This window comes from Botrytis fragariae (genome assembly GCF_013461495.1).
Source record: "Botrytis fragariae strain BVB16 chromosome Unknown tig00000050, whole genome shotgun sequence".
Lineage (NCBI taxonomy): Eukaryota > Fungi > Ascomycota > Leotiomycetes > Helotiales > Sclerotiniaceae > Botrytis > Botrytis fragariae.
Genome location: NW_023500992.1, coordinates 2435657 through 2459273, shown reverse-complemented (window position 1 = coordinate 2459273; position 23617 = coordinate 2435657). Strand labels below are relative to the sequence as shown.

Sequence of the window (23617 nt, the reverse complement as noted above, 5' to 3'; positions counted from 1 at the left end):
TTTGTACAATGACAATCTTTTTGATGCAATACATATTTTGGGGGAGAGCTACTGCTTCTAATTTGTGATTACTGTGATGATGATGTGTGATGTGTTTAACAACTATTGCACGGTGATATGCCGAGCTTTGGACTGGACAAGGTATGTGGATGATGTGGGTGTGGATGTGGGTGGATAAAATATATATATGGTAGCCTTGCAGCATCTGGCGGAGAGCCTTGTGGAGACAGAAGCCTTGTCGCGGTGCGGTGATGTAAACATTCTTAAAACAACTTCGACGCGATCAATGAATTTGGGAAAATCCAAAGAGTGAATAAAATTCACTTACAGTAAGGGGAATTTCGAACGAAGGAAGATGAAGAGGGAATTTAATTTGTATCGCTAGAGAAAGATACGGTAGCGGAAAAAAGGTCGCAAGTCTAGTTTTCCCGTAATAACTATAAAAGTGGCAGCTGTAATCGAGAGCTTGAACATTGCATTACAAGCTTCGCAGGCTACGAATATAAATCTACCTCGTCACAAACAAAACGAACAAATATTGACTCGGCGCGTACTAATTGACGGTGCTGATTAGAACTGCAGATAGGTTTAATATCTCAGACTTGCGGCAATAAATCAATCTGCTGGAGAGAACAAGCAGGAGTTTCTACCAAATTACACCACGACAATAATTGCGATTCAATCCATTTCAAGAACGGCAACAACGACAAGATTTCCACGCAATCACAGCGGGAGTTTTTTTACAATTACGGCCTACTATTAAGATTGTAATTCAATTATATCTTAATCTCCAAATTTCGAAATCAATTCACAATTTCAAGTGTGGGGGTTCACAATTTGACCTTACCACCAGGGGCCTCTAAGCTCTTAACCCCCCCCTTTCAACCATATATCGAAGAAAGTACGATACGATGCCTCCACGAACCCTCCGAAAGCGCTCGCATAGAGCAAGCTCACGCGATACACATTCCAATTCAAATCCTGACCCAAACGCAAATACAAATACAAATGGTTCACCAAATACAATCACGGTGCGAACTACGACGACGACAACTACTACAATGATGGTTGATAAGGATGGTGTTGAGGTTGAGGGTAGTAGGAGAGTTAGTGGAGGAAGAACAAGTACTGGTGGGAGAACAAGCACTGGTTCTGGAGAGAAAAGACAGAGAGGATTGGCGGAATTTGGTATTACAAGAAGTCCGCATCCGCAAGGGAAGAAACGCGCACGCGAGGTTGAGGGGAGGGAGAGGGAGAGGGGGACGAGGATTGGAATACCGTGAATGGTGTAAACATGGCGAATGAAACAAACGGAACAAGTGCAATAACGACTGGTCCGATGAGCTCCACCCAGGATCAAGAGGATACAAATACACCCAAACGCAGAAGAATCAGCACAACAAATCGTGTAAATGGCTCGATTACTGTTACCGGAACTGGAGGGAGGGAAACACCGAGGGAAAGAACCAGGGAAAGAGATGTTACAGTCAGCATGGAGAACTCATTGCCTTCGCCCCCTGCTGAAGCAGGCGATAATGGGCATCATGGAAATCCGGCTGAGGCTGTTGTTGGAGAAAGAAGTTCACCTTCTGGGAATAGAAGTGGTGGAAGTACTGGGACAGAGATGGAGACAGCGAAGGATGTTGACGAGAAAGAGAACGATGAAGAAAAGGATGAACAAAGGGAAAGAAACATCGATGAAGTTGTTTTTGGAGATTTATGCTTCAAGAGTTGGTATTCGAGTTTCTATACCCGCGATGTCATCGGAAATGGAATGATAGAAAATCATTCTCAGAGTGTAAGTCAAGGAAGCGGAAAAAGTAGTAAGAGTGGAAAAAGTGGAAAGAGCGGCAAAAGTGGTAAGAGTGGGAAAGGGGGAGACAGAGATTCGAGAGGACCAAAGGGTTTGCAGGTTGATAGATTGTTTGTCTGCAATTGGTGCTTTGGATACACAGTCCATGGGGGAGAAATGGCGAAACATAGAGAATGTTGTGAGCGTAAAGAAAGAGTGCCCGGAAATTGTGTTTATGAACATGATGAAAACGGGGAATGGAGTGTTTGGGAAGTGGATGGAGAGGTTGAGGGTGTAAGTTTTCTTCTTTTCCTCCTGGTTGTCTTGATTGCACTTCTATACCGACATCATTCGAAAAATTCCTACTAATACCGCCGCAAAGACATTCTCGCAATCCCTGTCTCTCTTCGCCAAACTCTTCCTGGATAATAAATCGGTCCTCTACGATGTGCAGTCATTTAATTATTTCCTTCTCGTTCACACCAATCCCGGTACTAAAGAACAACAAATCGTAGGGTTCTTCTCAAAGGAAAAGATGTCATGGGATAATAATAATCTAGCTTGTATCCTTGTTTTTCCTCCATGGCAAAAGAAGGGACTGGGAAGTATTTTAATAGGCACGAGTTATGAAATTAGTAGGAGAGAAGGACTACTTGGAGGACCGGAAAAACCAATTAGCGAGTTGGGGAAGAAGGGATATGGGAGGTTTTGGGGGGCAGAGGTAGCGAGGTGGTTGTTGGAATGTGAGGTTGGTGTGGATACTTTAATGGGAGAGGACGAGATAGTGGATGAGAAAGAGGAGCTTGATGTTGAGGTGATTAAAGTGGAAAAGAAACCACCGGCGAAGAAACCATCTGGGAAGGGAATGGGGAAGGGTTGGAGAAAGGGTATGAAGGGTGTGGGCATGCAACCTCAATCTCTTTCTCAATCGTCCTCTCAGTCAAAGGAAAATCCAGGACCAGCACCCAAATTAACACCAAAGGCAACAAAATCGGCGCCAAAATTGCCCGTAACACCGCCCATGGAAGATACCTGCGGCGCAACTACCGTGGAAGCTATTAGTAAAGGCACATGGATAGCAGTAGACGATGTTCTTGGCGTCCTCAGATCAATGGGCGTACTTGAAACAGTCGGTAGCTCAAACAGAGAGAAATCGGGAAAGGCAGGTGCAAGTATGCTAGGAGGGAGAATTGAGAAAGCTGGGAAAAAATATAAAGTCAAAGTAGATAAAGAAAAGATCCGCAGGTGGGTAGAGAAAGAAGGATTGAGTTTGGAGAAGTGTGTAAGGGAAGATGGGTTTGCAGAGGGATATGGATATGCGGTTAGTGATGTGAGTGGAGTTAGTGGCGAAGAGAGCTTGATGGAAAGTATCGAGGGGAGTGGGGAGGAAGTCGATGAGGCGGGAGAGGAGGATGAGTTGGCGTGAGAGATGCTAAATACAATGGGAGGAGTTTTGGGCGATGGGTGGGGTAGGGTTAACTGGACCTTTTTTTTCATGGTACTTCGGTTTGGAGGTTAATTTGGTCTTGCATATTAAACGGTAGATACCATAGCGAAAGGAGTTTGCAGATGGGATTAGAGTCGGATTATATACTCATCGATTACATTGTACATAAAGTATCACGGATTCTATGTACTATATTTTTTTAGGAGAAGTGTCAATATCTATGCTCTTGTTTTGTGAAAAGAAATTGTTGTCTTTGATTTTAGTCGTGTAGATGTTTATGTCCTGGGTAAAACTGCTGCTGTATGATAGTAATTTGGTCCGTCGATGTCATGCATTTGGTGTTTCTGTCTTCAAATTTTCAAAAGTAATTCACGAGTCAACCTGTCCATTACAGCTAAGTTGTGAGGAGGAAGACTGAGGAAGTGTAAGAAATATCAGCTGATCACGTGTCAGTCACGCGCAAGCGATGATGTAATTCTTTGGGCGTTTGCAGGGGGACTTAGAAGAATGCAAGAAACCTTCATCAATGATAACTCTCAAGGACTGCATATTCTATTTTATCTCAATTGAGAAGCTCAAGTTAATATCTTCTCGTCTAATTCTCGAGAATCATCATATCATCATGTCCGCTAGAAAATTCATCAGTGGTGCGACACCAATTTCACGTTCAGTAATTCTCCTGCCCAGAGATTCAATGCACGTGAGGTTACCAGCCCGTGGCACTATGGCTTCGACTTCGATGTCCAGAGAATATCAGAACGATGTAATCTCGGAGTCCAGCCCGAAAATAGCTACTGAAGAGAAGATAGCAGTGAAGGATGCAGAGGGGCAAAAGATTGAGAGGCCAACTGAAGTGGCGGGAAAGAAGGTAGATGGAAACAATGGAGAGAAGTCGGAGAAGAAGAGGAAGACAATTGCCGAAATGGATGAAGATTTGAGGGCAAAGATGGAAGGAAGAGAGGGTGCAGCTGGGGTGTCATATGAAGGAGGAAAGCCGGTGACCGATGGATTCGGGAGGGGGGTGAAGAGTAATATGTTCAGGGTTATTTGAGGAGATCAAGGTTGAGTTTGCATATATATGGTGGAGGAGAGAAGTCTTAGTAGAAAGGAACGATAAGACGTGAGAACTTGAGGTTCCACAAGATACGGATGCCAAAATACGTATTGCATTACTGCAATATCAAACTACTTACAATGCGAACGAAAGTCGTCAAATCACCATTTTGAGTGTCTCAATGTATTTCCGTCTATGGAAGTCGTTTTTAAACAGCAAAAAGGCTGCATACTTCCAAGTTAAGAAGCCACGACTTCACACGTCCTTTTAATCGCAGGAATTCCCCCTTTATCAAACGTGGCCATTAGAAGCCACAGCCAAATCTCAACTACCTTTACAAATCCCTAAGAAATTCATGTCTCCAATCCTATTAATTACGCCTACAAGTTCTTACCTATTAAACAATGTGTCTTTGTTTATTCTGGCTTAAATGCAAGTGTAAGGTTTTTCGACGAGACCAGAATGGCAGTTGCAATCAACATATCACTCATGATCGAATATCTCAATCCGAGAGTGAATCACAACCAACACGTCTAGGAAGGAAGGAAAAGAAGAGGCACAATACAGCGGGACAATCTCATTCTCGTAATTCAAGTAAACAAAAACATCCCAATAGCTTTACGCAAGGAGCAAATTTCGGTATCGAAAATAATAGTGGTCTGAGAACATATCACATGCCAAGACTGAGAAGAACGAAGACTTTCAGAATTACGAGAGACTCAAGAAGGAATACAGGCTTTTGAGCAAGAAAAAAGATGGACGATCGCAAGGATCCGGAAGCGGGGAGCGGTAAATAATCACAGACCGATACCCTTGAGTATGACTTCAATTTTTCAAGAGCGAAAAGGGAGCTCCTAAGGGAGACCCCAACGAACGCTTCAGAGATGGAAAACCACTCTCGGAAAAAGAAGAAGTTCAACCTGGGGACTCCGAACGTGGTATGCAAGACGGCGTTGCAGCGTGCGGCAATGTGTTCAATCCTTCAACGACCGACAATGATAATGATATATCGCATTCAAATACCGATCGGAGTCATAGTTTCAGTTCAAACGGAATGAATACTTGTCTAGATCTATATGAGAAACCTCGTTGGTAAGTTTCATTCACTCCTATCGAACTCCCACACTTCTAGACAGCAGCATCGAGTTAGAAGAGAGCAACGGAGACACTGCAACATTGGCTCTTCTGCTGGCAATTTTTAAACCGGGAGCAGTTTGATTGAACTCATATGATCCCAACAATCAAACTAACTCAGAATGGCAATAGCGGTTTAGTCCGCCTAGAGCAAGATGGAACCGACGACCAAGAAATAGAAAAATACGAGGATAGTTTCTGTCGTATAACTGGCCCTACTACCTATCTTCTGTAGTCAGAAGAAGAACAGATCAGGGATACAATGATTGGAAGTGACCTTATTCTCGATAGGGGAAAAATACATTCTTGGAGAGTTGAAGGAAATAAGGACCTAGCACATTTTGTGTTGCGACCACTTCCTCGTCTTGATTGGAGGATCGGCGAGGATAACAGTCTGTTTCTTACGAAGGCCTTTGCTGGCTTTAGTGGAGAAACGGTGGCCAAAGAATAAGTGTGATAAAACTATGTGAATTGTGAGAGGGCGACTCTTATAATGGACGAGCTGGAAGAATACATGTCTACATATGTCTTTTAGTTTCTCTTCTTCCTTCACCTCTATGCATCTCTCCAAGTTTGCCGCGAGGCGCAACTTGCACAAGTTCTCAATCAGTTTCTGCTCTCCAACCCTTGTTCTCGCAATCTGCCTGATATCAAATTTTGATTTTTGAAATGGAAAGAGCACAACTGACAAGCAGATCAATTAGCGTGGCCGAAAACCCAGACCGAGTAGTTACTGTAGATGAATTCTACGAAATTGTCTCAAACGGCGAGGGGTCTCATCTCGCATACCACATTGCATGCGCAGGTACTTGGGGGTAGGCTTAGTTTCGAATTCATGAAGGCGTTAGGTTTAAGAATAGTGCATGATATGGCTTACTTTACGCCAATACAACCCTGTGTGGCATTGGACAGAGTGAGGCTAATAACAAGAGGATGGCATACATTACAAAGCAAACATAGCATAGAAACAGTATAGACAACCCAAAACCAATGCCATTACTTTTCAATATTGATTCAAAGCATGATCAGTACTTGGGACAGTGTTGTGTGCTCAGTTGATCGTGGAGCTCGTCGAACTCAGTCCGGAAACGAAGGTAAAATTGAGGATGCAAAGTCTGTGAAGTAAGGAATGTGTTTCGACAGGTCGAATAACTTCTTTTGAATCAATTTATGATGTGCACTAATTAATATCTGTTGGGGAAACTTCCATATTGATTGGAACGCAGTGGAAAATCCCAGGGTGTCCGAAGAGCTAGCAATAGACTTTCCTCTATTGTAGCTTGTCAGGTTCTCCCTTGTAATTTGAGATGTCAGATGTGCAACGTTAGATTCTCGAGTGCTATGAGTGGTGGGCTGTTTACAATTGGCCAGGCCTTGATTACCGATATGATGGAGCCAAGAAAGCTAAGAGATGTTTTCTGGTCTGGGGGTGTGATCGGGACTTGTGGATTTTATGTTATGGATTGTGGATCTGTCAGGATAAGGTATACCTTTTAGATCTTTATCCAAAGAATTGCATGACACTTCATGTGTGTCTGTGACGCTAAATCGTAAGCAATAAAGCTTCATCGTGCCGTTTTCAGATTGAAGTAGAGGTCCTTCGGTATGGTGTAATATCCACGGTACTGACCAAGAAGAGTGGAGATATTTGTCGCATATACAACCTGGCCATGATTCATTTGAGGGAAGTGGAAACAAAACTTTGCGCCTCTCATTACGTATCTCTCAATTTCGATACTTATTTCGTCCAATGATATGAAGTACCAGGTTCACTTGTCGTCATCGGAGATACCGCGTAGATCAACGCATAATAGTATTCTGGCTAGCCGTAGCCGTGTAGCTATATATCTGTTTAATGAGATAGGTAAGCAAAAATCTTATACGGAAGCCTTTTATGTGCTACTCATAATTTCATTGCATTGATACATGAAGGACGAGCTTCTTTCTATGATTTGCAGTACTCAGTCGGAGTTTCGCTGAGGAATCTTACCAACAAAGTGAGAATTCCTTATCACAAGAGAGTGATCATTTACCTCAATGACCTTTAGGGGATTAACCTCTAGGGTATATATCATATCTCACCTTACAACCGTCCTCTGCAGTACGTCATGCAGACCAGGTAGTGGAAATATGGTAAGTATTGTTGCATATCTGTAGCCAGGGCAGGGGGTGTTGGCTTCGGCTATCATTACCTATTGTTATTTTCTAAACTGTAGTACATTGTTAGTATCCCACCCAATTGACCCCAGTCCCTGCTCGAATGAAGTTGTTTGTTGCATGTCTAAGCCAGGGTCGGACACCTTCTCCTCGGCTAAATTTTCCTAAATTTTATGGTCTATGTTTATTTAATAACCGAGAGGGAACATCACTTCTATATTTCATCTTTGCAATGAGTTTGTAGGAGAGATATAGATCATGAAATAACCTGTATCTGTTGGAACTTGCTTTGATAGAATTGTTATGGGGTTTGAGTGCTCATTGTGAATGGGGGTCCTGCTATAATAGCAGCTGAAGGGGGTTTTATCATTATACAACCACCACGACTGTATGTATCATTGGAGATTGAGGAATGGGATGGGGAAACTATTTGTCAACTTTTCAGTTGTCAACATGGAATCTTGAACTTTTAAGTGTCCTAGGAATATGAAAGGAATTGTAATTGCGGCTAGAATGAGATCAGGAACCACGGCAAGCTATATTCGATATATACTCCGATGATGCACCCACCACGTTCTCTTTCTAATCCTAATTACACACTAATTTATAGACAGGAACAATTGGATATAAACTTCTTCCAATCAAAGAGACCAGAGTAGTATTGTTGCACATCTCAAGCCTATGCAGGGGTTTCTAAGTTAGTGTTTCTAGGATTGAAAGATAAAGTCAAGATGTCTATGAGGTTCATTCACAGGGGGTAAGGGCTGGAGAGATTTCTCCGAATCCAGTAGTTTAACAAAAAACTCTTTTGTTGCATATCAGATCCTGGGTAGGGATCTGAAATATTTCTACTAGCTCCAAACCAATAACCTAAACCCCCTTCTTATACCGATTAGGATCACTGGACTTATTCATCCTCCTATCCTCCAATCAAACCACAAGACATCAGCTATGTTGTATGCCGCAAGCTCAGGCAGAGATCGAGATAAAGTTCCACTAGCTTAAAGTATAATAAAACTTTCTTTGCCTTCAGCATCATAGAACTAAGGAATCTGCTTTGTTGCGTGTCGCAAGTCAAGACAAGGGTCATTAAGGTTTTCTCTTTCCCAGATCAAGATTGAATGTACAGTTTTGTTGCACGTCTGCACAGGGGGCAGGGATTCATCTATAAACCATCATCCACTAGTTGCTGCTTGTCAGTTGAAAATTCAATATAGCACTTGAGTAGCTAATCACCTAGGCAACCTCTAACTTTAAACACATCCTGAGATCATTGCACCATCCACATGTGTGCTAGGGATACGAAGTAAATATCAACACCTGCTAATTAATTCCCAGTTCATTATCATACATATATGTAGAGTACTACAAGATTGATATTTACAAGTTTCGATCGTAGAGATTTGTGATATTATGAGCTGGTAAATACCTACCTGAGTGCTCAGACTGCTGTCTTAGATCTTAACTTCTCAAAGCTCGAGGTTGAAGCTAATTTCGGGACTGTGTCTGCAATTCACCTTGACAATGGCGATGAAGTGATCTTCTTCAATCTGAAAGATATGGTCATCTTATTCACTTTCTCGAAATGCTTGCTTGCTCGCTGCTTTTGATGGTTTCCTCACCGCCCGGGCCTCTCTTCAACCATTATGACAAAAAATAACTACGAAAGTCTTCCATATTAGCACACAAAGAAGAGCTGTTGGTGAATCAAAGCATCTGTTGATTCAAGTCCACTTTCCTATGAATTGTGGGTTTGTGTACACTGATCATGTGATTTCGTTTACGTTTAGGGGAGGTTCTATGTTTTGCTTTAGGCCACTTTCGTCCAAAAATGTGCTCTACGTGGGGATAGAGAAAAATATGCTGATTCAATCATTTAAGAGGACAGCAAAAATGATGTGAGTCACCAAGTATATGCTGGAAGTTTGGCAGAATGTCATGGGATCCACCACCTCTTGAAGAGCGGGAGCGGCAACAACCCTAACTCTGTTTCCCGAGACAACCTCAAAATTGCAAAGTATTTCTAAAATTTCTAGCGTGTTTTTGAAGCAGGGATTAAAATTAAGGCCCCAAAGAGAGGAAAGATAATGCGTAAGTCTTCAGTCTTGTGTGCTGCTCAAAATCAACTTATAATCCTCCGCATTTGAAAAGCAAGTTCTTCCCAATCTTCATGTAATACTTCAAAACAATGGAGAGTGAGCGCTGGAACACTTGCTCAGTCCTCTAAGCAAACAAAGTATGTGGAAAGTTTTCCTTCTTCCCATTCATCCTTTCATACTCTCAGACTCTATCTATGCCACTTGGGCTGTGAAAAATATATTGTAGCCTTGTTTGTCAATAGTGACAACAATCGTTACTTGTTTGCGAAAGAGTTACAGGCAGCTAACAGCTCATAGAATTGATGAGAAAGAAAGAAAGATACAAGTCCTTAGGGCCGCTGAACAAACACCCAAGAGTGAGTCACAATCCACTGAGTACAATCAATCACCAGATGTTCCTGAATATTCATGTATCAGCTTGATATATTATCATCTATGAAATAATCAAGATACGAATGGTGCTTTGCGCCATCTGCCGGTTTTTTGAACCGCCTTGCGAACCTCATTTACCTTCCAAATGCAACGAGCGCGTACTGACTTTACACTTGCAATTCATCAAACACTCTGCGCAATAAATCGCTGGATACTAGTATCTCGCCTATACTTAATATCGAGGGTATATCGTGATCTCTGGTGGGTGCTTGACTGGGCGTAGGCCATCAGCAGAACTCACTGGATGTTCCTCTGCTACTTGTTAGTTAGTTGTAGTATCAACCTGGTTGTTTTTATACATACGACAGAGGCGGATAAAGTTGAGATCGGATTCTCTACTGTAAGAGTATATCTCTTCAGCAAAGCTGTGATTCAAGCAACATGGTTCTTAGTAAAGATGGCCTAGAAAATTAACGACTTCAATATACCTAGATGGTATAGAGAAAATATCAGACTTCTGGGTTGTCATGACAAACAACCATATTGTCTCTAATTTCAAACCGGCTTCACACATGTGAGTTACTTACTCTCTTGCACCCCAGTGGCGGTATTGTACTCTATTTCGCGGAATATTCATCTCAAAGCAAGATGGCTCAACTCGCACAAATCACTCTTTCTCAATAGATAGCCATTGAGTCTAAAACTTTCTTTTGAATAATGAGGTCGTCAGTTTTTACCGACTGCTGGTACAAACTGATGACCTTATCAAGACATCGACAGATGTCATGAAAAAGTAAGGTAAGACAACACACCATCACAAACCCATGTATGGGAAGCTCCGCGAAAAAGTAAAAACATGAGATTCTTTGTACTTCCCACGCAATTTTGAAGACACTTTTCTGATAAATGGATGACTCTGTAGGGAAGAAGCAATCTACTTGCTTCAATTACAAATGCGATGAGAGAGTGGCTCTCTTAACAGTCTAAAAAATGCGTGGAACATGGGCTGTGGCTGGTCCCGCTTTGTTCGCAGCATGGAAAACTTTGGTCTTTCGAAGGACATTCTCCATGAGGCTAGTATCAAAAACAGCATTCGAAAATCCAGGGGGAGCTGGTTTGTATGACTCACTCTGGATTCTTGAATGGCGTTTTGAGTCGTGCAAACTAATTACACACATAATTTTGATGAATACTACGCAGTTGGAGGGGAGGGGCATGGCAATGGCTACGAACAGGCAAGGAGGGCGACCCCACAATACAGTATTCACCCCGCTCATCAACCTATCTCTGATCATGATCAGCTCGATCCTGCGTATACCCATGTCTCTCATTATTCGCCATATTCTCAACAGCAACAAGCATCGGGTCCAAAAGGAACGAAATTTCAACAACCTGATGCCGAGATGATAACTTTGACATGAAAACCATTAGTCTCGAAAACCCCGTCAACTGTCTAGGTCACGACGTAGGACTTTCTAAAGCTCTTCCGGATTCCTGGACCAGAGGGACAAAAGGAGCTGACAGATAGGTGATAGACCCCACACTCTGTAGTACTTCTGATGTATTACTAACTAGACATTTGCAGCCTCCAGCGGCTTACTTCCGCACAAACCAAAGATTATTCAAACTGCTCCAGCACAAGAGCTGATAAGCAAGCTGAGGGTTAGCGGGTGTAGAGGAGGAGCACTTGACTTCCCTGAGCATCGGGTTGACAGACACGAGGAGGAAGCGGGGGTTCGGGGGTTGTGAAGGAGGAACGGTTGGCTTTCTTGATCCTGTATTCACCTTGTGTGAAGAGATTGGCTCACTAGATAGTATATAGAACTAGTCTGTGGATGATGCCATCCCTGTCGAGGACCTTGTTCCTCAGGGAATCTCAGGACGATATCATCCACAATTGGTGGACCAGGAAGGCAACAGGAAGCTCACCGAGAAGAAATTAGAGATCGCTACATTGATGGTAAATAGCCTTGACAGCAATGAGTTCTATTTTCTTCTCGGTGAGCTTCTTGTCCCCTTTAGGTGAACGATAAACCATCTCCATCCAAAACTGACATTGGCACCTTTGATCTTCTTTCCAAGTAAATTCGCAAAAATCCATGTCCGAGTTCAAGACAAGTGTATTTTTACGTAGAGTTAATATCTTCGAAGTCTTTCTTTACCTGTCCTTCTATTCAGTGCAGTCTTGGTAAATACTTATAATAGTTGTCCTCAACGTGATAACATGCATGGCGCTGTCCTACTTTTGCGAGTCTAATCTCCATGATGGCACAAAAATTTCGAGATTGTAGAATATGATATGGATTGACACCATCGATGTTGCAATAAGACCTGGATGGCTGACAAGCATCGCCATTTGATACTAAGTACAGACCGCTTCTGATTTAGTATTAGCGAAATTCTGCCCTTCAATCTGCGAACAGGCTTCCCCACAAATAATCGGCCGCATCTCCAAGTCCAAAGAGCCGATCGGGACACATTTACGAAGCTCTCAGCCCAAGCTTTCTTCTCCCCAAAGTAATTTTATATTGAATAAGATTGATATATCACCCTTTATTATAAATCCTACCGAATGACTTGTTGACAGATAATTTACATCTTTGATCCTCTAACATTTTCAACCTTTACAATTCAAAAACATATAAAACAAAACTCGAGTCTACTCCTTTACATCAGTTACGAGACATATCTCATTATTCGCAATCGCAAACGTCAAAATGGTATGTACTTTTACTTTTCCCCTCGTTTTAAACTTTTGCGGCACTTTGTTTTCCTAGATGACCGTTTGGTTATATACTCTTCTCTACCTCTTCCTCTAATTCGCATTGAACATCTCTCCAAAAACTCCAATTCTTATTCCAGGTTATTAAATTCGCAAACCCTCAAACTAATCCTCTTCCCCAGGTTCAAACACCCGCCCAACGCAAAGCAAATCTCAAGTTCGCTGCCGTCAATGAGAACAAACAAGGAAAATCAGAAGCTCAATTGCACAAGAAGGAGTTGAAGAAACAGAAGAGCCCTATTAGCAAGGGTTGGTTATGTAGGTTTTGATTTCTCATTGTGTCTTTTCTTCATGGAAGGGAAGAGGGATTAGGAATTGAGGGCCGCGGAGGAAAAGCAGGGAGGTCGGGGGACTGAGAAGAGGGGAGGTTTAAAAAGGAGTTTGATTGGTGTGGGAAAGGGGCGTTTCTCAATCGCTCAACGAATGCCTATTGAAAAAGTTGGGTGGAAGCAGAAGTCCTATGGACAGACAGGAACAAGTCACCGCCCAGCGGAATCTGCTTCGTAGAGGAATTTTGAGATATCTCACTATGCGCAAGACTCAAGCTAACAACCCAATCAATAGACCTGTTCGCATTTATCCTTATTGGCGGATTATTTGTCGACCTCCTTTTCCGTGTAGTTTCCTATTTCAGCGGCGGTAAATAAGCGCATCGCATTCTATCTTATTTCGATTCATCTATTCGATTCTCGCGATCATATATGTCAACTAAAAACGGAGGAAATGATGATTTGCATTGTATACAACCTAGATCATGTCGCGTAGACGGAGGCTTACGAGCTATCGATATTCTAGGGGTTGGACTTAAGTCTGCAATTGAGAGAAGCAATTGCGAGATTTGTGGATGGGAGTTTTATTTGGGGCTCGTTTTGTTATTCCATTTTTTGTATCCGTTAAAAGTAACTGGATTTGATGGTCAAGGGGGTTTTTCACATGGGATCAATATCAATGAATGATTGATTTAGCGCTCCATATACTTTGTCATGTCGATTGAACAAATTTTAAGCTCGAAAAGATATCTCTGGCACGAAAGTGCGATATGTCTCAAATACCTTGATGTCTTCCATTTCCGTGCACATATTCATTGGTGGATCGAAAGCCAATAATTACGGCACAGCTACAACAAATATGCACACCTGCTTGATTTCCATGAACGATTGTTGCGTTACAAATTCTAACTATACCTTGCATTAAGATATGTTTATCTTTCATTTGGTTCTATCTATCTCTCTACTCATTACTTCGCTAAATCTAGGAGTCGAGGAAATACAAGATGGGGAGAGATGAAGACAACTTTTAGAACTCCCATAACCCCAAGATGATAGCTGACATAAACAGTTGATCCATGGATACTAAAATTTCACTCAATCAACCCAGCAAAACAGATTACCCGCTCCTATCTCATTCAATTACCCACTTGAATGTAACCCTATGCGCCCAAACCTCTCCTCTTTCCACCGCCATCATGCTTCATCTTCATCCCATAATCATACTGTCTCTCCAACTCACTCTGCACTTTTTGAATATCTCCCTTTCCCTTCGCCTCCACCCCCTTTCCACTGACAGCGCCGCCCTTTCCAGCCCCGAGTAACCTCAAAAACTTGCTTTTCCTTTGCGCATCGCCATCCAGCGCATCTGCATTCCACTGAGCCGCTACTTCTTTCTCAACTTTTGGTTCCTCAGGCTCTTCAGTGGGTTTGGACTTCTTCTTCTTCGAAGATTCCTTTTCCTCCTTGGAGCGCTTGCGTTTTTTGCTTTCCTCTGCTACTGGTTCTGGTTGAGGAGTTTCCTCTTTGACAACGATAGGGGTGGATTTAGCTGCCTTTTCAGCCTTCTTGCGGGCTTTCTTCTCTTCTTTAGTTTCCTCTGTTGGTTCTGGGACCGCGGCCGGTGTTGGTTCATCGACGACAACTTTTGCGGCCTTTTCGGCCTTCTTGCGAGCTTTCCTCTCTTCTTTACTTTCCTCCACTGCTTCGAAAGTTTCCTTTTCGGCCTTTTCAGCCCTTTCAGCCTTCTTGCGGGCCTTCTTCTGTTCCTTCGTTTCCTCGGGTTGATTTAATGCCATTTCCAGACTATCCAATAAATCGACGCCTCCCTCATCATCGTCCTCTTTGACGTTCTCTGTCGTAGGCGCATCTCCATTCTCTTCGACCTTCTTGGCCCTCTCAGCTCTCCTTAATTCCTTCCTCGCTTTTCTTTTTTGCTTTCCCTTCAAATTCACTACTCCCAGCTTCGCCTCTTCTTCCTTCTTTGCCCTTTTCTCGGCTTTCTTTTCGGCTTTGCGCTTTATACGGGCTTCCTTCAATGCAGCCTTCTGTTCTTCGGTCATTACTTTTGGCTCTTTCTCATATACACCCATTATTTTCTCTTGTTTTCGTGTATCCTTCCTGACGCGCTGTATTTCTTTTTTCACGATTGCATTTAATTGGCTCTCATCTAGGTTGAATCTGGGTTTCTGTTTCTTCTCTTCTCGTTTCTTGGCCTTGGTCTCTTCAGAATCTTCTTCGTTATCGCCCTCGGAGTCGGAATCGGAATCAGAGTCGGAGTCAGAATCACTGTTCGATTCATTTTCAGAATCAGAAGCTTCCTCGTCATCCTCGTCATCATCGTTGTCGCCCAAAATCTCGTTTTTTGCTGCAATGGGATCAAAAACAACACCCATTTTCTGTGCGTTTCTTCTCTTCGCCTTCATTAACCTCCTAAATCTAGCTTCTTCCCTTTGTCTTCTTCTAAGATCCCTCTTTGCATTTCCAGCTTCTCTCTTAGCCATCGCGATCCTCTGCTCGATTTGTCCATCCGAAATATCCCATAATGCTAACCAATTCTCCTCTCCTTCTGGCAGAGCGACTCCCTCTGGAATAATTGGTTTAGGTGGAACAGGTTTTGGCTCGTACATCTTCTTCTTCTTGAGTGCCGTCTTCGAAATGTGTGATTTTTTCTCTCCGTCAAGAAGATGAAGTCTTTCCGGATTGATACCTTCTGGCACAGTAGTAGTATCTTCATTTTGAACTGACTGCTTCCCTTCGACTAGTTCTTGTTTCCTCTCCAAACTCTTCTTGCTCTTCACGGTTCCATCCTCCAATGCAACTACCTCTCCCACGTTAAAGGAAACTCCACTAGGATCATGGACCGCGGCCAGTTTCTGGGCTTGGTTGATGGCATTCAAGCGAATCTTATAACGTTCGACATCGATTGCGTGAAGACGATTCCTCTCCTTATTTTTGTTGTATTTTTCTGGGTTACGAGTCTAGAAACACAGAATTGATCAGTTCCTTCCACCCTACTAGCCAACACTAGAAACCCAAAGACTTACAGCTCGTCTAGTCATGATACCGTTTAATTTTCTAGCCTTCTTTGCATCGGACTTGGCCTTCTTCTTCTCTTTCTTCGCCGTATTTCGTACTTCGCGCGCAATTCGCGATCGCTCCTCTATATTCCCAGTTAATTAAAATTCTCCATCCCACTTCAAACAAGGCAAAAGCTCCCTGATTCTATAACCGGGCCATTCCTAATGAATATGCAAAAAGCAAACGAACCTACCTTTAGTAGCTCCAATAACCTTCGGCTTTCCAGCGGACAGAGACTTAGCTCTATAACCCGCATCGCGCTTTTTCATAGGTTGATCGAACTCATGGGTCTTATCCACTCCCCCGAGAGGAATGAAATTTGCTGAGGTTGCCATATTGACTATGTGTAAAAGAATTACACTCGGAGAAAATCTGAACGAGAGTTTGAGTCTTGAAATGCGATTAGGAATCTTTTTTTTGCTCGATGTTGGTCCGAGCTCTGGCTCCGATAAGGATAAGGATTGAAGTCACGTGTATGAGCCCCCCTTAACTACAAGGAATTCTGCATACTTCAAGTCAATTGAGAGAGAAACAATCGAACACTTTGTACAAATGCATTCACACGGATAATCTACAGAACTACATTGTGATAAAAACTCAAAAGCTTTTAGCCCATGATTACCTTTATGGTATCTGTTGCACGCTCCATACGCCATTGAATGCTTCCTAAACGCTATGCATATTACGCCTGTTCCATGACCTCTTCTTCGACCTTTGGCTTCTTCTTTTTCTTCTTTGGCTTTACGACATCTGTAATCGTTGGAGCCATGGAAATTTCGCCTTCGCCTTCTCCTTCGTCAACTACAGTTTTCTTGGCCTTTTTCTTTTTCTTAACCACTGTCGCTACTTCGCCTTCTACTGGTTTGGTCTTCTTCTTCGTCTTCTTCTTCACCACCGTTCCTTCTGGTGGAACGTCTTGTGCAGCGTGGATTCTCTCATTCGCTCGCTGCATCTCCAATCGAAGCCTTTCTACCTCTTTCATAGCCTTTACCATCTCAGCATCCTCTTTCTGCTGCCGCTCAAAGTCAATTCCGCTAGTATTGTCACCCTCAAGGGAAAATTGGCCGATATGACTCGAGTCTACTTGTAAAAGGGATTGTTTCCCTTTTGCCATTCGCGCCTTGACGGGTCCATCAGTGCTGTTCTCAGAATCGTTTGCAGGCGTAGAAGTTCCACTCAGGTTCAAAGTTTCATCGGCAGCCACTTGTATTCGTTGACGAGGCTTTCTCGAGGGCTTTTTAGTATTCGATGTGTTTAGACTTGTCTTGCCCAAGTCTAGCTGCATGATTGGTATGGCATCGATGTCTAAATCTGGTCCATTGTTGTTTTGAATAATGTTATGAAGAGGCGTTGAAGTGCCAGAGATACTACCGTCAGTCGGTGCAATATAAAAGGGATCATCTCTATTTCTTTCAAGTCTTTCCGCTTTCCGTCGCGCAACGATATCTGGATCTAGATATGACTCTTCGCTGCCTTGTTGATAAGACTGAGCAGGTTGGTCGGGACTTCCGCCAAGACGATTGATAGCAGGCTCATTTGATGAAATTGAAGTAGGCTCTGGTTTCTGATGATAATAGACTTCGAATTCGTCGTTTTCGGGCTCATCGAAGGATATCGTGTCTACGTTGCGCAGTAGGTTGTGCAAATTTGGATTGATTGGCTGATCAAGATCCAAATTAGATGGCAACGGAACATTTTTCTGCGCACTAGCTGCAACAGAATTTAATTCCTGCCCCTGAATAGAGAAGGGAGTGCTTGTGTAAGTAAAAGTGGTGCATCTTGCTGAACAGATTCCGAGGACGGCTCTTGACCATTTGTCGCTTCCGCTGCCAACTTTAACAGCTCTGAAAATTCAACTGCCCTCTCCTGGACCTCTAAATCGGGGTGCATTGCAAGGGGTTCAATGGCATTTATAATGCGTGCCATTAACAGTGACATCATTGTCTTCCTTTCAACCGTCCACAATGAATGCTCGTCATCGGCTATGATCGCAAAAACCTTTGGCAATGCTTGGAGGTACACAATGAGACTCTCAGCAGACGTCGAAACCTTGGCAATATGCAGTAAGGCTGCCATTGTATTTTCTGGGGACTCCAGATAAGAAGCGTACTCTCCAATCATCCATGATATCGGACGGAGTGCTCCGTTCCCGGAGCTAACTTGACTCGACGTATCGTTAAAAGCTAGTATCAGTATTGAATCAGCAGCCCTGGCCGCTTGGGATCGAACTGCTTTTACCTTGACGGCAACATTTCGCAATTCATCTCCAATTCTTTCAGAAATATCGTCATCTGAGGATTCGTCCATTTCTTGGTTTGAGGTCGCATTTGTGATAGGAGCATTCCTGACGAGTTGAATTAAAATATCGATATACCAGTCGAAATCGACGAGATTAGCATAATTGTTTATCGAGCACATTTGGAGTATTCTGGTGATGACATCCACCTTATAGTCATCAGGCAATAACAAATCTTGTGATGACCCTCTATCAGACCTGATCGCAACTTCCGGAGCCTCGTCGTCTGAATCTGCTTCGGGTTCAATGTGTCCAGCTGGACGAGGATTTGAACTACTTGCAGGCATTGAGGGAGAACTTCGGAGTTGTCTCATTAATCTCCCAACAATCGACATCAGATTGTCGCTGCTGACCATACCTACAACTAAGTCTAATGCGCGTAAGCGAATTGAGATATCAGGACTATCAATACAGTCCATTATTACATCTTCTTGTTGAGCGACAAGAAATGGGTGAGTAACAACAATCTTGTTGAAAGCGAGTAGAGCGACATATTTTACTGTAAATCTTTAGCATCGGTACCTTGCTGAGGAACTCAAGACTTACGATTAGGGTCTCCCTCAACCATAATCATACCCCGCAGCTTGCTCACACAAAGAGTGGCTATCTCTTCCCCGCCTGCCGATTCCTCACTGCTTCCTAGAATTCCGCCTAATATAATGCCATTTATACATTCATATAGCAATGACATTGCTGGAGTGGTTCGAATGATAGATGTAAGTGGTGGTAAAAGTTTCTTGACCAATCTTGGCTCAAGCGGAGTCAAGGTAGCGAACTAGACGTATGTCAATATGTAGTTTCTAGTACAGGATTTGAAACTGACCAATTTAATGAGTTTGATGGCCATCCAATTATTTCCACTATCAACAAGGAGCTCGAATAACCTTGGGGCGAGTGGTAAAAAGTCTTGAGGTCTCCGCCATCCCAATTCACAAACTACATTGACAATTGCAGCGGTAACACTTGGATCTTCGCCCTCATCCATCAATCGCTCTTTGATTTTGGGCCATGCCGGACGTAATGTTTCTGGGTAGACTAGGGCCAATCTATAAAGTGTGACAATAGTTTTCTTGCGAATCGTTGGATGGGAATGTGTCATTCGAGGTAGTAAGTCTGAGACAACCGATAGTGCCAGTGAAGGAGTAATGACATGCGGTAATGTTATGATTGGTAGAGACATTGTTGTCGGTGTCGCGGAACTCAAATCCTGTATATGCCTAAGTATAATACTTAAGAATCACTTCGAATATCGTACCTTCTTCAAGAGATTTGTAGCCAACATCAGAACTTCAGTATCCGGTCGGAAACTTTGCACAGCGCCCAAATATCCGACTCGTTTCTGCAGGTATTTTGGCGAGGACATAACTTCGAGAACATGAAAGGAAGCCCATGACATATCATGTCCAAACATTTCCAGGTAAACCAGTTTCAGCAAGGCCGTAGCCTTGAGGTCTGCGTTTTATCCGTCAGTTAAAATGCACCCCCTTCTTCTGCCATAGACTCTAACCCATGTCGGATCCTTTGATTTCCGCACGACATTCTTTCAAACTATTTTGAATATACTCCTTCTCGTTGCCTTTGTGGTTTCGCAGACCTCGAATGAGGTCATACAACGACTTTTCAAACCTGCTAAAGCTTTAGTACATCATCCTGAATGAAAGTATGGTTGTTTTGAGCAAGGGCGTACATCTTTAAGGACCTATATTTGTATTGAGTGGTCCTCCATTAAGAAATTAGATTAGGGGAGGGTTGGGTGTCTAACAGATACGACGCGCATGACTTGAGGCTTCCTGGAATTTGGTGGAGATTAGAAAATAGATGTGATTGTTCCAGTGCTATAATGAGTTTCTATGTTGACCTAAGATGCAAGTGTCCATCCGATACCCATACCCCCACTAGCTTTACACCGCCCGCGTCGATAAAGATATTAAGGCATCAACATTACAGATAAGGCATAAACTTTAAGAAACGTCAAAACAGTCGTGAGAGCTAAACTTTATGTGGAGAGCTTTACAATCACAAGCTGTCCCTACTTTAATCGAGCTTACAACCCCGGATTTTCATACTGTACTCTTCTTCTTCCACAAAAGACACATCTAGAACATCCAGAATACCACAATCATGTCCTCTGCACTCCTACACCCACCTGCACATCTTCCGCCAGCACTGGCCTTACAAAACTCTCAACAAGCTCCATCTATATTGCGAAACACACCTTCATCGATATCATCATGGTCCTTAAGCTCGATTTGGACAGCTGCGGAATCGCCAGAATTGTGGACTACTTACGAAAACCTATTAATGTCATGCTTGCGAACTGGTGATGAAAAATCTGCGCAGTTATGCATCAAGCGACTCCAGGAAAGGTTCGGGGTTGAAAATGAGCGGGTTATGGCAATGAGAGGATTGCTCTGTGAAGTCAATGCAGAAGACAATGCAGCATTACAAAAAGTACTAGACGGATACGAACAAAACTTGTCGGACAATCCAAATAACATGGTAAGCTTACTCGAACGTGTTTCCATACAAACACTTACTGAGCTGTGTAGCCTATCTTGAAACGTCGTATTTCGGTTCTCAGGTCACTTGGAAAAACCTCAGAGGCAATTACCGCACTCAATGAGCTGTTGGACTTATCCCCCACGGATGCAGAATCCTGGGCAGAGTTGGCGGATCTTTATGTTTCGCAGGGCATGTATCCACAAGGAATTTTTGCATTGGAAGAGGTCCTACTCATCACACCTAATGCATGGAATGTAGGCGACCTAGTATCTTTCATGGAAGCTTTAATATGCTAACAACTGAACTCAGATGCATGCCCGACTCGGAGAAATTCTATACATTGCCGCAGGTGTGAATGATTCGAATTCGGACCGGTACCTTGCAGACTCTTTGCGAAGATTTTGTAGAAGCATCGAATTATGTGATGACTATCTTCGTGGATACTATGGCTTGAAACTGGTTGGTTTACCCCTATTTTGACAAATCAATTTTAACACACCACAGGCTAGTAGTCAACTTCTCCGCAAGCCCCCAACAAGTCGAAACAGCAAACCAGATAATAGTCTGCCCTTCCCAGATACAAACACAATTGAGAAGCTGAATGAGACTGCTACATCTAAATTATCGGAAATCGTCCGACGAAGTGCTGCTAAAGAACCTGGCTGGGAGGGTTATGACGAAGCCTCCCTCATCGCCGCTCGTGAATTATTGAATAGAGATTCGGGTTCTATCACTCGTTGATATTCATAGAAATTGATCAGTTCTCAGAATGTGGAACATGCAAGGCACATCATCTTGATCCTGGAGACACAAGATCCACATTTTTGAACATGAATTCCTATCATTATTTCAACGTCGGATGTATGCACTCGCACATTCAAAAGTGCAAGGTTCGATATGGTTTTTCACTTCGAAAATTTCTTCCATCTATAAATTACGGTTACGACTTGCATGAGAATGTTACCGTTCAAATCCGGCATTTCAAATGTCATGGGCTAGAATTGGACAATCGAAAGGTAGGTTACAAGCCCCTTCCGAGGTCGTGGCACCAGTAGGAACGCATTCATGAATTTCGGTGCCCAATCATTGAATTGGCGATTAGCTTTGCCACATTGGGCAAGAGGCTCGGAATTCTTGGGCATCTTTAGGCTGTTAAAAAAGGCGGTGACGAGGTATTTCTTAGGCGGCTCTAATTATTTGAACCTATCCGAACCTGAAAGAAACAATTCAGAGATGAGTCTTTTAGAATCGTGACAACGCACGGGTTTAGAAGGCCTGGTATATGTAGATAGAGTCAGCCTTGAGGGTGGTCGATTACAGCTGACACCGCAATAATTCCTTGATTTTTATCCCGAATACTACACAAGTTGTATCTATACATGAGAGTTTTCCATTGTCCAATCTGCTGTGCAACATCGTGGAGCCCTAGTTGTATATCTCAACACTCAAATATGCGGAAACATCATCAATCTAATCACAAGACCAACTACACCAAGAGGAAAGGCTGAAGGAACCAACCACACAAGCCCGAAGTTCCAGAATCATAGAATCAAAAACCGCGAAGTGAGAATTTTCCCTTCCGGTCCACAATTCACGCAGTTCTGCATGTTAAATTAAAAAAGCCAAATACATGAATTTTCTGACACTTTTATTCTTCCCATAAGAGCCCAAGGGCTTTGAATTCGTACCCGGTTCTCAAGTCTTTTTACCCCTTCATCAGCAGACGAAGCGAATTCATACCGGAATCTTCCATCTTTACCCCCAGAACTTGAATTCATCACTCCGTCCCCCCTAGCAACAGAGTGCCATCCACCCAATATTTATTTGTCCTTCACATCCATCCTCTCGTTGAAACAAAGTCTTCTAGCGGATTGAGAACAATTACATCAACAGCCAGTCCCTCCCCACTACGGAAGACTCTATCGTGAATAAGAAAGCAAAAATACACAAACTATCTCACAACATAAAGTCTACATAAACTACACAACGTCATATCACATCCTCAAATTCTTTTTCCTCCTCTTTCATTTGATTTGAAATTCCCAGAAACCGAAAACCAAGTCAGTGGTACCGGAGTAATCATATCAACATACCACAAAGTACTCACACATAAAATCAGTGTTTGATTATCACCATTGCCATACAAATATTACCCCTCAGGACGAATGATTGGAAGGCCCGTTCTTTTTTCTCCAGGTGGTCCATCTATTCTATACTCTCCTCCCTACACGGACCATTTATCATTTCCTCTCCGGCTTCCCCTCCCTTCTGGTATTCTTCTGGTTTCATAATCGTCTAGACTTCTGACATCGACCGCGAATGCAACCCCATTTGGAGATTTTCTGGATCATTCTCTTCCTTGGAGTACCTAGGATCTCAATATCATACCTCGGATCATCTTACCTTTTGGACAACTTCACAAGGAAAGAAAGGTATGTTACAGTAGTTCGATCTTCACATAACTCAAGATATCAGATAGGCGATCAATCTTTTCTGTTACTTGAGAACTTTTATCGTTTCTTCCAGACCATCATCTTCTTTATGAACTGGTCCCTTGATCCTTGTACTACAGTGTATGTGCAACAGCTCTTTAACCTTGTGTACCGATAATGCTCGCTCTTTTCTCCATTTGCCG

General features: G+C 42.9%; 9 protein-coding genes across 9 annotated transcripts; 5 read left to right on the top strand and 4 right to left on the bottom strand.

The window, feature by feature from the left end:
- Positions 1 to 911: 911 nt before the first annotated feature.
- On the top strand, positions 912 to 3218 carry Bfra_004751 (putative moz sas family protein; the record flags this gene model as incomplete). The annotated part of the gene is made up of 3 exons (XM_037335147.1): positions 912 to 1188; positions 1242 to 2086; positions 2175 to 3218. The coding sequence occupies 3 exons, from the start codon at positions 912 to 914 to the stop codon at positions 3216 to 3218; spliced, it is 2166 nt and encodes a 721-aa protein (XP_037193681.1).
- A 643-nt stretch (positions 3219 to 3861) lies between these two features.
- Bfra_004750 (uncharacterized protein) lies at positions 3862 to 5878 on the top strand (the record flags this gene model as incomplete). Its single annotated transcript, XM_037335146.1, is given in 7 exon segments — positions 3862 to 4281; positions 4755 to 4887; positions 4910 to 4932; positions 4949 to 5082; positions 5134 to 5385; positions 5560 to 5658; positions 5683 to 5878. 7 exon segments carry the CDS (start codon positions 3862 to 3864, stop codon positions 5876 to 5878), a joined length of 1257 nt encoding a protein of 418 aa, XP_037193680.1.
- Positions 5879 to 11045: 5167 nt separating this feature from the next.
- Bfra_004749 (putative histone deacetylation protein rxt3 protein) lies at positions 11046 to 11476 on the top strand (the record flags this gene model as incomplete). The annotated part of the gene is made up of 2 exons (XM_037335145.1): positions 11046 to 11169; positions 11256 to 11476. 2 exons carry the CDS (start codon positions 11046 to 11048, stop codon positions 11474 to 11476), a joined length of 345 nt encoding a protein of 114 aa, XP_037193679.1.
- Positions 11477 to 11530: 54 nt separating this feature from the next.
- Positions 11531 to 12156, bottom strand: Bfra_004748 (uncharacterized protein; the record flags this gene model as incomplete). The annotated part of the gene is made up of 4 exons (XM_037335144.1): positions 11531 to 11600; positions 11656 to 11830; positions 11881 to 11979; positions 12009 to 12156. The coding sequence occupies 4 exons, from the start codon at positions 12154 to 12156 to the stop codon at positions 11531 to 11533; spliced, it is 492 nt and encodes a 163-aa protein (XP_037193678.1).
- A 73-nt stretch (positions 12157 to 12229) lies between these two features.
- Bfra_004747 (uncharacterized protein) lies at positions 12230 to 12535 on the bottom strand (the record flags this gene model as incomplete). Its single annotated transcript, XM_037335143.1, has 2 exons — positions 12230 to 12434; positions 12477 to 12535. The coding sequence occupies 2 exons, from the start codon at positions 12533 to 12535 to the stop codon at positions 12230 to 12232; spliced, it is 264 nt and encodes an 87-aa protein (XP_037193677.1).
- A 56-nt stretch (positions 12536 to 12591) lies between these two features.
- On the top strand, positions 12592 to 13484 carry Bfra_004746 (uncharacterized protein; the record flags this gene model as incomplete). The annotated part of the gene is made up of 3 exons (XM_037335142.1): positions 12592 to 12775; positions 12960 to 13095; positions 13402 to 13484. The coding sequence occupies exons 1-3, from the start codon at positions 12773 to 12775 to the stop codon at positions 13482 to 13484; spliced, it is 222 nt and encodes a 73-aa protein (XP_037193676.1). The 5' UTR covers positions 12592 to 12772.
- A 782-nt stretch (positions 13485 to 14266) lies between these two features.
- Positions 14267 to 16519, bottom strand: Bfra_004745 (putative 3 -5 exonuclease helicase protein; the record flags this gene model as incomplete). Its single annotated transcript, XM_037335141.1, has 3 exons — positions 14267 to 16084; positions 16151 to 16266; positions 16378 to 16519. 3 exons carry the CDS (start codon positions 16517 to 16519, stop codon positions 14267 to 14269), a joined length of 2076 nt encoding a protein of 691 aa, XP_037193675.1.
- A 347-nt stretch (positions 16520 to 16866) lies between these two features.
- On the bottom strand, positions 16867 to 19991 carry Bfra_004744sa (putative ap-3 complex subunit delta protein; the record flags this gene model as incomplete). The annotated part of the gene is made up of 6 exons (XM_037335140.1): positions 16867 to 17919; positions 17973 to 18979; positions 19027 to 19255; positions 19304 to 19687; positions 19736 to 19932; positions 19988 to 19991. The coding sequence occupies 6 exons, from the start codon at positions 19989 to 19991 to the stop codon at positions 16867 to 16869; spliced, it is 2874 nt and encodes a 957-aa protein (XP_037193674.1).
- Positions 19992 to 20601: 610 nt separating this feature from the next.
- Bfra_004743 (putative tetratricopeptide repeat domain-containing protein) lies at positions 20602 to 21723 on the top strand (the record flags this gene model as incomplete). Its single annotated transcript, XM_037335139.1, has 4 exons — positions 20602 to 20979; positions 21030 to 21236; positions 21292 to 21441; positions 21487 to 21723. The coding sequence occupies 4 exons, from the start codon at positions 20602 to 20604 to the stop codon at positions 21721 to 21723; spliced, it is 972 nt and encodes a 323-aa protein (XP_037193673.1).
- Positions 21724 to 23617: the final 1894 nt, after the last annotated feature.